This window comes from Lynx canadensis, chromosome C1 (genome assembly GCF_007474595.2).
Source record: "Lynx canadensis isolate LIC74 chromosome C1, mLynCan4.pri.v2, whole genome shotgun sequence".
Taxonomy (NCBI): Eukaryota; Metazoa; Chordata; class Mammalia; order Carnivora; family Felidae; genus Lynx; species Lynx canadensis.
The window spans coordinates 80,170,934-80,187,577 of record NC_044310.1 but is presented as its reverse complement, the minus strand read 5'-3'; the positions used below and the strand labels follow the sequence as shown (position 1 = coordinate 80,187,577).

Sequence of the window (16,644 nt, the reverse complement as noted above, 5' to 3'; positions counted from 1 at the left end):
AATTCTGTTAAGTTCATTTAGTAGTTACTTTGTAGATTCCTTTGGATTTTCTATATAAACAATTAGGTCATCTGTAAAAAAGATGGTTTCATTTCTTCCTTTCTATTTCTTTTCCTTCCTCTTTTGCAATTCCTAGGACCTCCATTACAATGCTGAATGGAAGTGGTCAGAGAAGATAACCTTGCTTTGTTCTCAGGTAGGGAAGAATTCAATAGTTCACAGTTAAGTATACTATTAATTGGAGATTTCTCACTGATGCTCTTTTATCAGAGAACATTCTCAGCTATTCCTAGCTTTCTAAATATTGTTACATTAAATGCAATGCTGTAATTTATTTAAGCAGCCTGCTACTGACAGCCACGGAGATTGTTTGCACTCTTCTGCTCTTACAAACACTGCAGTGAATACATTTGTACAAATGTCATTTCATACTCTACAGGTATACCTGTAGATAAAATTTCTAGAAGCACAAATGCTTGACTCAAAGGCATATACATTCTTCACCAATGAATATTGATGAATTGCCCTCCTCAGATCTCTGCCTCAGCAATGTATGAAAGTATCTATTTCCCTACACCTTTGTCAGTGGAGTGCATCAACCAACTTTTGGATGCTGTCACCTAAACATCGGGAGTGTGAGAACATCAGCATTTCCCCTATCGTGAGGGAGGTCCAGCCTCTTTTAATATGTTTAAACAACACTATTTTTTTCTTTGAAGCATCTATTCACATTTTTTATCTCATTTTTATACTGAGATATGGTCTTCTAGAAGTTGGATTAATAAGATTTTTTATAAATTAGAGAAACTAACATTTTTATACAAATTGCAACTTATTTGCCTGTTAACTTTGCTTCTAGTGTTTTCTCAGGCAGAGATGTTCATTTCATCAATTGTTTAATTTTATGTCTTCTGAGTTTTAAGTCATGGATAGAAGGCTCCCTTACTTTCAGGTTATAGAAGAATTCTTTCTCCCATGGCTTCTCATAGTTTCCAGTTTCACTTTATACATTAAAATCCTGAATCCACTTGGAATTTATTCATATAAGGCATGAGGTTTGGATCCAGCTCTTCCCCTGGACGCCTGTCCAGTTGTCCCAACACCACTCGCTCAATAGCCACTCATTTTGTCACTTTTATCATGTACTAAATTCCTGTAAGCCTTTGGGTCTATTCCTGGATTGCTTAGTATCTTCTATTGATTTTTCTACACGTGAACTAGTGCTGTCACCAGCTAGACCCCCAGACAGGGTCTTTATTGCTTGTCTGCTGGTAACTGCTGACCTCTGTCCTACATTTTCCCTTAAATCCTTCTTTCCAACTTCTCTCTTAATCCAGACAAAAGACCCAAGGGGCATAGCAACTGTGGTTGAAACAGAAACTATCCCTCAAACAATAATGACTGTCCTGAGGAAGAGTGCCAGCTGGCCCAGACCACCCACACAAGTTTGAGCTTAACCCCTGACTCACACCTGCATAGGACCATGGAGTGACCCATGGAGTGAGAGACAGTTACCTTTACCTCATTATAATACTAAAATGTCCACCCAAAGAGAAGCACAAGTCTCATTTACGTAACATATAATGTATGCACAGGCACGTTTCCTCAAGGCGCAAGCACGAACTTGCCTCCCTCTACATTAGGTGACAAGGCTTTGCTTTCTAAATATTCATCTTAACTGTAAATAAAAGGAACCCATTCACCCCTGCTGGGGAAGTCACAGCTTTGTAAATTATTCCCCAAAACTTCCTTCTTCGTGGCAAATAAAGTTTCCTTTGTGTGATGACTTACCTGGTGGAGTTTCTACCTGGACTCACCAAGGAGGAAACTCATTTTAGTTCAGTTACAGGGCCACAGTATTTTAATTATTAAATTTTATAATACAATAGTGTTTAAAAACTGTAAGGGCTAGTCTCCATTGTTTTTCTTTTTCAGATTTATTTTTTTTTTAATTTTTAAAAAACTTTCCTTACAAATTTAAAATCAACTTATCTAGTTACTGAAAAAAAAAATCTGCTTGTTTTGTTTGTAATCATGACAAATTTATAGCTTGACTTAGGGAGAAATGACATTTTTTATAATGCTGAGTCATACTGTCAACACTGTCTTTTCCATTTAAGTATTCCTTATACCTCAGGAACATATTAAAATGTTCTTTTTAATTTTTTTATTTTTTTTATTTTTTTATTTTTTTAATTTTTTTTTTTCAACGTTTATTTATTTTTTGGGACAGAGAGAGACAGAGCATGAACGGGGGAGGGGCAGGGAGAGAGAGGGAGACACAGAATCGGAAACAGGCTCCAGGCTCTGAGCCATCAGCCCAGAGCCTGACGCGGGGCTCGAACTCCCGGACCGCGAGATCGTGACCTGGCTGAAGTCGTACGCTCAACCGACTGCGCCACCCAGGCGCCCCAAAAATGTTCTTTTTAATAAAAAAATCAATCCCATTTGCAACTTCACCAAAACCAGTTAGATACCTAGGAATAAACTTAACCAAAGAGGCAAAAGATCTGTACTATGAAAACTATAGAACATTTATGAAAGAAATGGAAGAGGACACACGAAAATGGAAAAACATTCCATGCTTATGGATCGGAAGAACAAACATCGTCAAAATGTCTATACCACCCAAAGCGACCTACACATTTAATATAATCCCCATCAAAATACCACAGCATTCTTCTCGAAGCTGGAACAAACAATCCTAAAATTTGTATGGAACCACAAAAGACCCGAAAAGTCAAAGCAATCCTGAAAAAGAAAAACAAAACCAGAGGCATCACAATTCCAGATTTCAAGCTATATTATAAAGCTCTAGTCATTAAGACAATCTAGTATGGGCACAAAAGCAAACATATATCAACGGAATAGAATAGAAAATCCAGAAATGGACCCACAACTCTATGGTCAACTAATCTTCAACAAAGCAGGAAAGAATATTCAACAGAAAAAAAAAGGCAGTCTCTTTAATAAATGGTGTTGGAAAAACTGGACAGCAACATGCAGAAGAATGAAACTGGCCCACCTTCTGACACCATATACAGAAATAAACTCAAAATAGATGAAAGACCTAAATGTAAGACAGGAAACCATCAGTATCCTAGAAGACAACACAGGTAGTAACGTCTTTGACATCAGACATAGCAACTTCTTACTAGATATGTCCCTGAGGCAAGGGAAATAAAAGCAAAAATGAATTACTGGGACCTCATTAAAATAAAAAGCTTCTGTACAGCTATGGAAACAATCAACAAAACTAAAAGGCAGCCTATGGAATGGGAGAAGATATTTGCAAATGAAATATTTGATAAAGGGTTAGTATCCAAAAATCTATAAAGAACTCAGCAAACTCAATACCCAAAAACCAAATAACCCAGTTAAGAAATGGGCAGAAGATGTGAATAGACAATTTTCCAAAGAAGACATCCAGAAGGCTAACAGATACATGAAAAGATGCTCGACCTCATTCATTATCAAAAAAATACAAATCAAAACCACCATGAGATACCCTCATGCCTGTCAGAATGGCTAAGATTAACAAAAGAATAAACAACAGGTGTTGGTGAGGATGCAGAGAAAGGGAAACCCTCTTACACTGCTGGTGGGAACACAAACTGGTGTAGGCACTCTAGAGAATAGTATGGAGGGTCCTCAAAAAGTTAAAAATAGAACTACCCTATGATCCAGCAACTGCACGACTAGGTATCTACCCAAAGGATACAAAAATACAGATTCAAAGGGGTACATGCACCCCGATGTTTACAGAAGCATTATCAACAATAGCCAAGCTATGGAGAGAGCCCAAATGTCCATCAACCGATGAATGGATAAAGATGATGTGGTATATATATATACAGTGGAATATTACTCAGCCATCAGAAAGAATGAAATCTTGCCATTTGCAATGATGTGGATAGAGCGAGGATGTATTATGCTAAGTGAAATAAGTCAGAGAAAGACAAAAACCATATGATTTCACTCATATGTGGAATATAAGAAACAAAACTGATAAACATACGGGAGGGGGAAAAGAGAGAGGGAAACAAACCATGTGAATGTCTTAGAGAACAAACTGAGGGTTGATGACAGAGGGAGGTGGGAGGGAGGCAGGCTAGATGGGTGATGGGTACTAAGGCGGGTACTTGCTATCATGAGCACTGGGTGTTGTATGTAAGTGAATCACTGAATTCTACTCCTGAAGCCACTATTGCACTGTATGATAACTAGAATTTAACAAAAATTTGAAAAAAAAATGATGTCATAAATAAATAAATGAAGTGTTCTTTTCATGGTTCTTGTATATTTGTTACATTTGTCTCTAGGCACTAAAGTACCCAGTTCGTTTTTGTATTTCTTCTCACTGTGGTAAAAGTTGTCTTTTAAAAAATATAGGAATGCTGCAGATTTTGGTTTATCAATTGTGTTCCCTGACACCTAAATAATTCTCTTATCAGTTGTAGTTTTTCAGCTAATTTCTTTAAAAAAGTTTTTTTTCAAATGTTTATTTATTTTTGACAGAGAGAGAGAGAGAGAGAGAGAGACACACAGAGCATGAGTTGGGGAGGGGAAGAGAGAGACACAGAATCTGAAGCAGGCTCCAGGCTCTGAGCTATCAGCACAGACGCGGGGCTCGAACCCACGAACCACGAGATCACGACCGAGCCGAAGTCGGACGTTCAAGTGACTGAGCCACCCAGGTGCCCCTCAGCTAATTTTCTTACCACCGCAGAGTAATTTTACTTCCTCCTCTCTGAGTTTTAAACCTCTAATTTTTTTCCTTTTCTAGTACTAAACAGTCTTTTTTTAAACAATTTTTTAACGTTTATTTATTTTTGAGAAAGAGACAGAGTGCGAGCAGGGGAGGGGCAGAGAGAGAGGGAGACACAGAATCCAAAGCAGGCTCCAGGCTCTGAGCTGCCAGCACAGACCCCGATGCAGGGCTCGAATTCACAAGCTGTGAGATCATGACCTGAGCCAAAGTTGGACCCTTAACCGACTGAGCCACCCAGGCATGCCCCTACTAAATAGTCTTAATACCAATAAATCTGAATTGTTTTTAGAGCAAATGTTTTCTGAACTTTCAATTAGTATTTCTGAAAAATAAGGTCAGATGTAAATCTAATGTCATTTTGTTTTTCCCCAAACACAATTCTCCCTAAGACATTATTTTTGTCAACAAGGTTCGTTAAGATGGTGCTTTTCAGGCATTTCATAACCCTGTGCTGGTAAAGAATGACCCATCTCAGCCCTGAGAGTGACAGAGAAGCATGTAAAGTGTGGGTCACACCTGATGTGTGTGGTTGACCAGTTGCCCTCTGAGGACTTGATTAGCTGGGGCAGGGGGTGTGACTGGGCCCCAGACCGTGGTTTCTTCCCCACTTCTCCTTTTCCTCTCTCACCAGCAAAACCACTCAGATTTGCAGGAAGTAATTCGTAGAGCTGACTGTACATTTCGACGACGCTGTTGGAATTCATCCGAGCAAACAACTCAGTGATGTGCACGGGCACCCACGTGGGAGGTGAGGACTAGAACTTAATTGATGGAAAACCCCAAGCCTTTTGGATTTTAAATACATGGGGACTCAAAATACAATATTATGTGGAACCCCAAAGGGAAAAAGATACGCTTGCTTGTTATCTTCTGTCGTTTTTCACTGCTCTTAAAAGCTCATACCTCGGGACACAAACCTTCTTGATATTCAGCCACTACTCTAAAAGGGTATGTTTCTCCTCACGTGATCGACAGAGGGAGAAGAAACAATTGGTTTAGTCAATAGAGGTATTTAGAAAATGTTTTTTGGCCCTGTGGCCACACTTCTCATGATTTCAAGCTTTCACTCTTGGCACTGCTCTTCCATGATAAATATGATAATTTCCATCTTAGAACAAACTCTTGCTTGTGTAGGAAAAGGAAACGGAGCCCTCAAGGCGATTTCTCTCTCCCTGACTCTGTTGAGAAAGGTCAACCAACAGGTTTGTCTTTCCATGGAAAGGTCTGCATTTGGGGGGTGAAAGGCCTAGGACAGGTGTGGCAGAAAAATGGGGACCCTAGGACACATGCTATGGGGCTCCCCGTACCCCCACCTTGGTGTGAGCCCAAGGAGGCCATCTGCCAGGTAAAATAACAGCAATGAAGCCTTGACGGTTGGTTTTGGATTACGGAAAGATACGGACCCTGTTTGGGTTTGCAGGCCAGCTCCACCTGCTGCTTATGCCACTTTACGCTGCTCCTGCGTGAGTTTTTTCTACCATAAAACAGGGATGAAGACAAGGCCTACAGCACAGTGGTTTGAGGAGGTCCAGGTCAATGAGTATGTCAAGAGCTTAGAAAGTACCTGTCAAGTATCAAAAGCTCAATAAATGCTCGCTATTATCAGCAGCAATATCAAGATACAAGCTTCCCACAGAATTACAGCCGCCATCCCATTGATAGGAAGAATTTATCTACCTCTGGTTAAGTTACAGCCTGAAAAATTCCGTTCTCTTCCAATTCCCTCTGCAGGCACACTTACAAATTGTGTTCCCTAGAACAATCTTCTCAGAAGACAAATACCATATGACCTCACTTATATGTGGAATCTAAAATAGTCAATTTCACAGGAGCAGAGAGTAGAAAGGTGTTGGCTGGGGCCTGGGGGAGGGGAAATGGCAAAATGATGGTCAAAATGTACAAAGTTAAACCCCTCTCTTCAAGCGTTAAATAATTTTCCTTTAACCTACTAAGCCACTGTAGTTTACTTTTTTGGCTTTAGTTATGTTTCACTTAGAGATGTTTATGATAGCTAACAAAACTCAGAATTTAAAAAATACAGAAAAATGCAATGGGACTCTCCTCTGCAAATAATTCTCTCCTCTTCCAGTTACTTGTAACACAAAGTATTTATTTTAGATGCCAGGACAATGGTTAACTATATTCTTTCTTCCTATGTAGCTAAAATCGACTGGAGTTTTATTTTTTATTTTTTAGCACCTGTTAGATCAGCATTTTTCAAGCTATACTCACAACCCATTAGAAGATGGTGAAATAAACTGCTGTTTTTAAAAAGTGAAACAGAATTGAAACCTTTAGGACAAATCATTTGCAGTAAGGGGAAATCTTGTTTTGACAGACTTGCATTTCTGTTTTATACTCACAAGGATGCGTGAAGGTGTATGTATAGATGGAATACATTCTTTACTGTGGGTCCCAGCCAAGAGTTTGATAAACACTCTACTGGACGGTTGGCCCAATGCCCTGTTCTACTTCAATTATCATTACTTCTCACGGATTTTGCACAGAGGTCTCATTCACTGTAAGTATATTTACAACTTTTAAAAGCATGGTAATGCAAAACAAACCAAGTCTTCCTTCAGAACATCTCAGCATCCTGACGGTGGCGATGATTAGTAATTATGTTTTCCCCATTACCTTTCTCGATGGCTCAAATGTGAGCCATTTACCGTGGCGATACAACTACCGTGTCGCCATTACAGCTTTATTCTACAAATATTTGTAAGGTACCTCCTATGTGCCAGGTACTACACTAATTGATAGGAACGGCTGACTCTAAAAGGAGTTCACAAGTGGAATCCTTGAGAAGGACCTGTTTTCTGTCCTCATTGAGCAGGTGCTTTTGGTGGCCACTTGGCCTCGCCCATATAGGTCTGTTTCTTATGGAGACATCTAGAGTTGTAAAAACTAACAATGTCTGGTTGCAATAAAAGAGAAATTACTTTCTACTTTGTAATAAGTAGTTGGAGTAGAAAAAACACATACCAACTACTTTATCAAACCACTCAACTGGTGATTCGCATACGAATTCTGCTAGCTCCAGTGTTGTCATTTTCTGACTATGTGTATTTCCAGTGGTGAGTTTTCTGCTTCTGTAGCCTGGTTCCTAATCTACTGTCCATCATGTATAGTGCAGATAGCTCCTCCTTGTTTATCCCTGGCCTTCTGTAGACCGTAGGGCTCTACCAAATATCTCCTTCCTGCTTCCAACAATACCCACAACAGCAACAGATGCAAGTACTCCATAACTTCTGTTGATGGATAAAGAAAAAATATGGAAGCTTTTTACCTCGGAGGAACCGGCAGCCTGGGACACAATGAGTCTGCATTTGGATTCTGGGTGTAGTTGATGGAATTCAAACTGTAAACACACAGGAAGGACCCTGGAAGCAGAAGACACACAGACTATACTATCTCCCTCTCATCTTTCTAGGGGAGCCAGTAAGAAAGCTACCATCCTTTTACCAAACCGAGAAGGAGATGGAATCAATCACTCAGGTTTAGAAAACACGTCTATAGATGACCTAAACACAGTAAGAATAAGCATCCAATTCGAGGTCAGATTGAGTCCTCTCTTTCTCTCTCTCCTAAATCTCAACTTAAAACTAAAAGTTATACAATTGGCACGAAAATTATTTGAAGGGTTTTTTTTTGGGGGGGGGGAGGAATGATTTATTGCATAGGCTTGATATTTTTAACCCAGCCTTGCAAATAATTTTTTAAAAATCTGGCACATCATTTCACAGGCAGATAGAATTTGCAGCGGGTTGCCTCGAATTTCTTTTACTTTCCTTTTCTTGTTTAATCCCTGTAACATAAATCTCACGAGCAGGCTAAGGGCAAGGTGCTTCAGTTACGTAAACAATTAGTGCCAAGTATCCATGGGCCCCAACATTGTAATGAAAGAACATACTTGTCAGCAATTCGCTACAAAGCCGGCAGCTCCTCTCTAGGACTGGATGTGCCCTGTGCACAGAGCTCCCTGACCTCCGTCTGACGCTGCCTTTGGGCCCTAAGCGTCAGTCTACACTATACTCTGTATGCAAGGCCATCCCCTGGCAGTGAGCAGAGAACAGCTAGGGTTTCAGATAAATTCCAGATAAAGCTGAATGAGGCTGTACAAGGCCCAGGAGAAAGCACTGATGGTCTCTTGCACACAAGAAGAGGCTACCACAGGCAATGACAATCTCCAGTTTTGCAGAGAAAGCAGTGCCAGGGGCATCTGTCACCTAGGTCTGCACAGGTTACCCCACTGTGGTTCCCGCCCTCAGGGGGAAGAGCGAGCCCCGTCCCCTGGTGCCTACCATTCTTGTCTGCAAAGAGCTGGACCTCTTCCAGGGTATCAAGCTGCTCTTCAGGACAGCTCGACACGCACAGGATGGTGGAACTGAGCCTCATGTCCTTGACTTCCGGGTTGCAGGAATTCATAAAGAATACGTGTCTAGGAAACAGATGAAATGAGAATATCTTAGAGCGTATCCTCTCACTGGGTTTAATTAGGGGCCTTAAAACCCATGTTATCAAATGTGGGAATAATTAAGGCAAACTTTTATAGCCAAGCACCTCAGAATAATTTACCATGTATTATGCCTACTGGGGGTCATCTATGGAGTTGTGCAGCGGAGAAATCATGCTCAAATAGTAATAAAACTTCCCTTTTCCAGATTCAGCATTTCCTGGGAGAGAACCTAAGGGGTGGACTGAGGAAGGCGCCGAGGAAGGGAAAGGATTAAACTGCACATGGAATGCTAGATCAGGCCAGTGCGTGAACTACTAGCCAAGTCCACGGAAGACATATTTGCACCCGAGTGTTCAACTGTACTTCAGAGAATAGCTGACCTCAGGGGAGTGAGCAGAAAGAGGGAGGCCCCGGCTGTGAATGAAAAGCCTGCCCCTCTCCCCCACCTGCCAGTTTGAGAGCCAGGAAAGTCACGAGACCCTTCCCACTCCAACTGTTCCACCAGTGGGTAGATGGGGCCGAGAACAAAGCTGGTTGTTGCTATTAGCAGGGTCGTGAGCCAGGCTGGCACCAGTAGCTCCCAGACCATGCCCAACACCTCCCCAGGCTGTTGAGATCAGAGGGACGCCAGAAGGGGAGCCCCGGAGCCTGCCAGACAGGCAGTCCTGGAGGGACCTGGTGAAGGGGCGTGGGGAGGGGGCGGAACAGAGGGAGGTGGTATGATAGGAGACGGGGGAACAGATTTCCCAAATTTAGGATACACAGTTTAATTTTTTTTGAAATTGTGGTAAAATACACATAAAATTTTACCATACTAACCATTTTAGGTGTAGAGCGCAGTGGCATTAAGTACATCCCCACCACTCACCCACAGAACTCCTTATAACCTTGCAAAACCCAAGCTCTGTACCCACTAAGCAAGCCCTGTGCCAGGCAACCACCATTCTTTCTGTCTCTGTGCGTTTGACTACTCTAGGGACCTGAGATAGTGAGATCACAAAGTATTTTTCTTTTTGTGACTGGCTTATTTCACTTAGCCTAACATCCTCAAGATTTACTCAAGTTGTACCTCATGTTAGAATTTCCTTCCTAAGACCGACTAATATCCCATTATATACACATACAACACTGTGTTTGCTGATGGGACACCTGGTTGCCTCTACTTGTTGGCTCCTGGGAATGCATACTTTACATCTCCAAGAGGATGACTATTTCTCAGCATGCATGCATACATCCCCCCCCTCGGGGGGGGGGCAGCCCCCTTCTTCCTTCTTTTTTAAAGTGATCCCCAAGTGCAGGAGGAAATGTGTCCACGTGATCCACATCCAGCAATGTAGAGCCCCTCTCCTCAGGGGCAACACTGAGTGGTAGAAGGGGTGTGGTCTGAGAACTGTATTTGGTGACTCCAAACTTGTACTCAGGATCTATTCAGAACTGCAACATTCTCTCGTAGGAGGGGCTTTTGGTCATCAAGTCTCAAAAATTACTTCAAGGCAGCCTCCATCTTAGAAAAACCATGGCCAAGGCTTTCTTGCTCCTCAGGGGATTCCAATTTCTTCTCTTCCTTTTCTGTTTCTGTGTTGGAGTTGGGGGGTAGTGAGACTACAGTGCCATAGTTGAGACCACAAACTGGGGAGGGAGTGGAACACAAGTTCCCAGAATTCCCAGGTGGGATTCTGGAATTACCACACAGATAAAATACTGTGGATGATGTACAACTGGTAACATCAATTGGTAACGTGATTCTGATACATTATGGATAACAATAGTAGCCACTAACAGATTAAGTCTTAGCTCATGCAGTGTCTCAGTGGATCCTTAAAATAACCTTGTGAGACCGGCATAACAACCAGTTGAAAAGATGAAAACCGGGTTCAGAGAAGTTAAGTACTCTGCCCAAGGTCACATGGCTGAAAATTAGCACCGGCTGAATCTGAACAGAGGACCAGCTGATTCCAAAACCTGTGTCTTCACTACCGTACACGTGCCTCCTTTTTTATGAGATGGGCTGATTGTTTTAAATGAGAAAACATTTTCCAGACTCAAAATGGCGAATTTATACAGTTTTGAAATACACGATAGCCCCTGTAGGTTGGGGACTTACTTGAACACTTACCTTTTCAGGGTCATGTCCTGCCCTGAAAGAGGGGCCCCTTCTACAGGGGAGTTCTTCTTGCCACACACGTTGCCAAAGCTGTCATAGCCAAAGAGGAGTCTTCCTGTGGCTCCCGCCACCATCGAGTAGCCCATGATGAACAGCTGGTAAAATTCAAGTGGCACATGAGAGGTTGGCCAACAGGCTGAAAACACGGGCCCCCGCATCCCTCAAGATGTTGATATCAAGTGGAGCCAGGTAGACAATGAATCTCTCCAGCATCACTGTACTTCTCTCCTTTAGCAACAATGTCAACAATTCAAATCAGTCAGGAGGCTGTCACTCTCACCCTTGTTTTAACAGGTTAGGTAGGGAGAACATCCTAAAAGGCTGAACGGATCCTTGCCTGTGTTCTTACCTCCGTGTCCTCTGTATCCTTTTCTCCATGAGTCTGTCATTTTTTCTTCTGGGCCTAACTTTATCAGGGCAACTCAAATTTTCTTCCCCCTGGAGGTTCTTGCTTTATCTAAGCCCCCCCCCCCCTTGCCACATCTTTCCCCAAGCTTCCTTCTATCCCCTTCCCCCAACTCTCTCCCTTCTCTTCCCTTTCCTTGTCCTCCCCACCCCACCCCCGCCAAGTTTCCTTCACTGGTCCTGCCTTCCCTCTTTTCCTCCCTTCCTTCTCCCCACCCCACCTATCCTCTCTCTCTCCTTTTTTTTTTTTTTTTTTTTTGTCTTATATTTAGGGGACTCTGACCCTCAGGGGCAGAGACAACACAGTTGATGTGTAGCAAGATACTGTTCATAACAAGTGAGAAAATGGTGTTTTGGAATAAGTGCTTAAAATATACAAAATAAAGAATCTCAGGAATTCTGGACAACAACCTCTTGCAACTATAGTCACTTTTTTTCCCAATATCATCATGAATATGGAATACTTGAAACTTCAGCTCAAACCACTGTCCCATTCATCATATGTAGTGATGGGGCCCTCCACTAAGATTGAGTGTGTACCTCCCCCCATGATGTGATCTTAGTGTTGTAAGTTTCCCAATTTATAGTGCATTGAACAGCATTGAAAAACTAGTGCTGACATGATCGTTCCGGGAGTGAGGATACAGTACATCATTTGATAAAATGTAGTAATGATGCCCTATGTCCTAAAGGTAGACTGTCCCAAAGTTAAATATGTTTCAGATAGTCTGCATTCGTTACTTAGAAATCAAAATAATAGTCTTGAAATGCCCAGTGTGTGCCAGAGACTGTGACCAGGGGACGTAAATATGAACAAAACCAAGTCCCTGCCTTCAAGGAACTCAGCCCAGAAGATGAGCAGGTTCTCTGTCCCTCCCACACCCAGCACCTTCTCAGTCTCATGGTCTGATTCCAGGACGAGAGTATCACCTTTGCTGGGGGACAGCTGGCTCATCCTGTACTTAGAGGCTGTGGGGGTGGGAATACTCAGCCCTGGGCTGCAGCTTCTCCTCCTTCTCGGCTTGGAGCGTGGGAAGGTCCTGACTGGGTCTGGACTTGGAGGAAAGGGGTCCTGTGCCGCTGCCCGGCTCACCAGAGAGCTAATAACAAAGTGGTATTTTCCACTTACCAGCATTCTTTATGTTAATATCTCCCTTGGGAAGCCTGTGGGAGGAGCGGACATTTTGTTTTTGTTGTATTTTAGGGCGGGAGGGATTTGGTGCACACTGAGTCCTTGCCATATTTCTACTACTTTATACCTTTGAACTTTGTTCTAATTTCAAACGCACAATTACAATTCCGTATGACGGTGATACAGTAGGCGCATCTACGAGGTATGGTGAGGCTGTCAAGGAGGTCACCGTCAACTGTGCCAGGGGAGATCCAGAAAACGGAGTCTTAAAAGGGGAATGGAAGCGGGCAGGTAGGGGAGGACACTGGAGAGGTAAGTAGAGGCAGAGACAGTCCAGAATTTGAGACATTCTGTTCTGTGCGTCTTATGCAAATATAAACACAGGCAGGCTACTCTTTCTCTTGGCAGTAGACTGTCTCTGCCTGTAATTCTAGCCCCTTACCCTAAACCTCCTTTGTCTTAACTCGGGGGGGTGGGCAGTACCATCAATAACCCCATTTAGCATGTTACCTCACTACTGCTCAAGATGTCACAAGATCAGAAAGCTAAACAGCAGAGGCGGAAAAGCCTCCTTGCCCTTTTTTAAGTATCTGTGGTTAAAAAAAAAAAAAAAAAGTTGCAGAAGATCCGAAAAGCCAGTCAGCTTGAAGGGCTCTCATTATTCAAATGCAATACAGGAAAGAGAATGCTGGCATATTGAAGCCTTCAAATTTATTCTGTAAATGACATGTAATTTGAAAACAGTTCCCAGCTCTGTGCCACCTCTCAGATGGCTCATAATTCTTCAAGCTGTGATGAGCCATCTACAAATCCTTTCCCCAGGCGGCTGTTGGGCTGAGAGTTTGGCAGCGATGTGCTAGGTCTGAACCGTGGAGGGGCTAGGGAACATCACCGAGTAACATGGACAACCTGAGGCGGAAGCTGCCCGGTGCCTGCAGGACAGCTGCTCCCTGCACCGGAACCCCAGCAGGCCCAGAGAGGAACAGCAGCCGTCTGTGGGGAAGCTAAGAAGGATGCGGTGTATACACACATGCTCTCTCCCGGCTCCTCCCGTAGGAGGGCTCCGAGAGCCACGAAAGGGACAACACACGACATTCAGTTACACCTTTAAGACCCGACCTTCCACTGTGCCTGTAACCATGTCTGTGAGACACCGGTAGGTAAAGTCGACCAGCGAATAAATGCTTTTCCAAAGAAAGAGGAACAAACATGGTATTTTAGGGTCTATTCAAATTGAAATCTTTGCAACAAAGGTAATTACTATGGGGTAGCTATTATGCTGCTTTGTAAATTAATCATTAACCGCACAGCAAACAGCGTGCCTCAGTCTAGAATGGATGTTTTCATGAACATGATCTTTAAAGAAGCTGAGAAGGGCTCCTTCTGCTGTTACCCACAATAAAGTATCTAAAATAAGTATCAAAGCATCCAGATTTAGCTGCCAAGAAACTAACATGTGGCACAGCCTGATGAGGTCTACCAGCAATCCTATGTACCTAGAAACTAGAATGGGGAAAAAATTCATCACCTAACTAGAGAGTTTCTATCAAAGGCTCCTTTCCTTTGCTAAACACAACATACAGAGAGTGTGTGTGTGACGCTCAGCTGAGGTGAGAGTAATTTCTCTCTAGGATTTTCGCCCGAACGGCAAATAGTTCATGAACATTTTGTTTGGGGGGCTGTGATGGTAAAAGAACTTCCAGGCAGTGAGCTCAGATAATAAGGGATCACACGCTGGCCTATTAAGTAACAATCCTAAGAAGTGACTCTCATTTCCTAATGGAGTCTTTCATTAGACTGTGGCCTGCAGTAATAAGACAGCCTCTCCAAATTAGCCGGCCTAGGAGATTAAGAGACACCTGATAGGACTTCCCCAGGACCGATGCTTACTGTGTGGTAATGGCAGGTGTCTCTCATTGTAGCACAAACTTTAACCTGGTACCACCTGGATCCCTAGGCTTCCCTAGGGAAGGCACTAGGAATACGATTTACATGTGGGCACAGTTATTTCAGGAAACACACTGTGGTCTCTTCCCTTCTAGGCATCTATACTTACCAAACCAGTCCAAAAGAGAAAGAAGAGGAATAGCCATGTTGTATCTGTGCACTTCCTATAAATCTGAGGTCTCCACTCTCTTTTCCGGGGAGTTCTCTCTGCAGAAACCTTCCAGACCAAAAAAAAAAAAAAAAAAAAAAAAAAAAAAAAGGGGGGGGTTGGAGAGTTGAGGAAAAGGGGATAAATAACCATATGGGTCATAACCTGGAAACTGAATCCAAATGTACTGAAGATTGTTCAAAGTAACTTTTCTTCCTTCCTTTCATTTTTTTTTTTTTTAACGTGGCCTCCTGAAACTTTCAACAGAGACTCTGAAACAACCTGCTCTGTGCGGAGAAGTGAAGTCCCCAGTCGCTAACTCCTTACCTGGAGGTGCACCTGTAGGCCGCCCCAAGTTTGTGCTCTGCAGCCAGCCTCTCCCGCGCCTCCGCCTGAGCACACGAGTGGGGTCCTAGATCCTCCCCGCCACGTGTCCCCAGAACAAGGCGAGGGGCGGGCTGGGCTCTATCCCGGTGGATAGGGAAGGCGGAAGCTTCCGGACGGGCAGGTGCTAGGAGTTGCCCGAACCTTCCCCTGGGGCTCCCAGCCTTCCCGCGGGGCCTTTTTGCGCGCGGCGGCTACTCACCAGGTACTCGGCGCCGGGACACTGCATCCTGTGCTGCGGCACCGGGCCGAAGACTGGAAGCCCACGAAGCGCCCCGCGGCAGAGGAACCTGCGGCCAGAAGGCCCAGCGGCCGGAAGGGGCGCAGCGCCGCCCCGCGGCCGCCTCCGCGAGCCTCGAGCTTGGCCCTCGGCGTCACCGGAGCGGCTCCGGGCCCGCCCGGGTCAGTCACCTGTCAGCGGGAGGGCCGCCGTGTTCCCAGGCCCTCGGCGTCCACCACCTGCGCGGTGGTGGTTCCCGGGATGCCCATCTCGCCGACCGAAGCGCGGAGTCCGCGGCTGCTCCAGCGGAGGCCCCGGCTCAGCCACGATCCTGCGCGCGCCTCTGCGAAGAGCAAGAAGCAGAGTCTCAACAAATCCTTCCCGAGGGGTGGAGTACTGCGTTACGCCCAGCCGACAAGGAAGTAGCACTTACCTGTGTCGGATTCTGTTCTAGCGGCTCGACAAGCATTATAAAATCATCAACAAAGCAGAAATCATTGTCCCTGATCTGCAGTGAGAGAAACCGAGGCACGGGAAAGCAGCGATGGGACATGCTCAGTGAGACACAGCTGTAAGCTGTAGAACTAGGAGTTGAACCCAAGCCCTCAGGCAGGTGCTTTCAAGTGGTTCTCTGCAAACACTACGTGAGGGATGGGAAGAGCGAATATGAATCAGGAAAAACAAAAAAAAAAAACCCATAAATCTAAATCAGAGAAATATGAAGCATGAAAAATATAACAATTGGAATGACTGTTTATTGATGCTATTAATAATAATGTGGGATAAATCTAGTAGAATCAATACGGCTGAAGAGGAATTAGTGATTAGAAGAGCGGTTTCAGCAACTCCCCAGCGGAAGCAGGAAAGCATTAAAAAAAGGAAATAAGGCAGCTTATTTTAAAATTTCCTAAGGAGTATCAGGTATAGAACTAGGATGGGAAAAGGAATGTTATAAAAAAGGAGAGGAGGAAATATTTGAAGACCTAATGGAGCTAAATTCCAAGGTTGAAAGAA

General features: G+C 43.7%; 1 protein-coding gene across 3 annotated transcripts in view; it reads right to left on the bottom strand.

Annotated features, from left to right (window-relative positions):
• SLC44A3 (solute carrier family 44 member 3) overlaps positions 1-15,729 on the bottom strand; it is a 104,023-nt gene extending 88,294 nt beyond the window's left edge. For 2 of the 3 annotated variants that reach the window (XM_030325716.2, XM_030325715.2), the window contains exons 1-5: positions 15,613-15,729; positions 14,988-15,095; positions 11,347-11,489; positions 9,076-9,212; positions 8,061-8,154 (exon numbers count right to left, since the gene is read on the bottom strand). In XM_030325716.2, coding sequence (XP_030181576.1) covers positions 8,061-8,154; positions 9,076-9,212; positions 11,347-11,489; positions 14,988-15,095; positions 15,613-15,639 — 509 coding nt within the window. In that variant the 5' untranslated portion in view covers positions 15,640-15,729. Of the gene's footprint in view, positions 1-8,060; positions 8,155-9,075; positions 9,213-11,346; positions 11,490-14,987; positions 15,096-15,353; positions 15,447-15,612 lie in introns of those variants that run through there. The other variant, XM_030325720.1, reaches the window with a different exon arrangement.
• Positions 15,730-16,644: the final 915 nt, after the last annotated feature.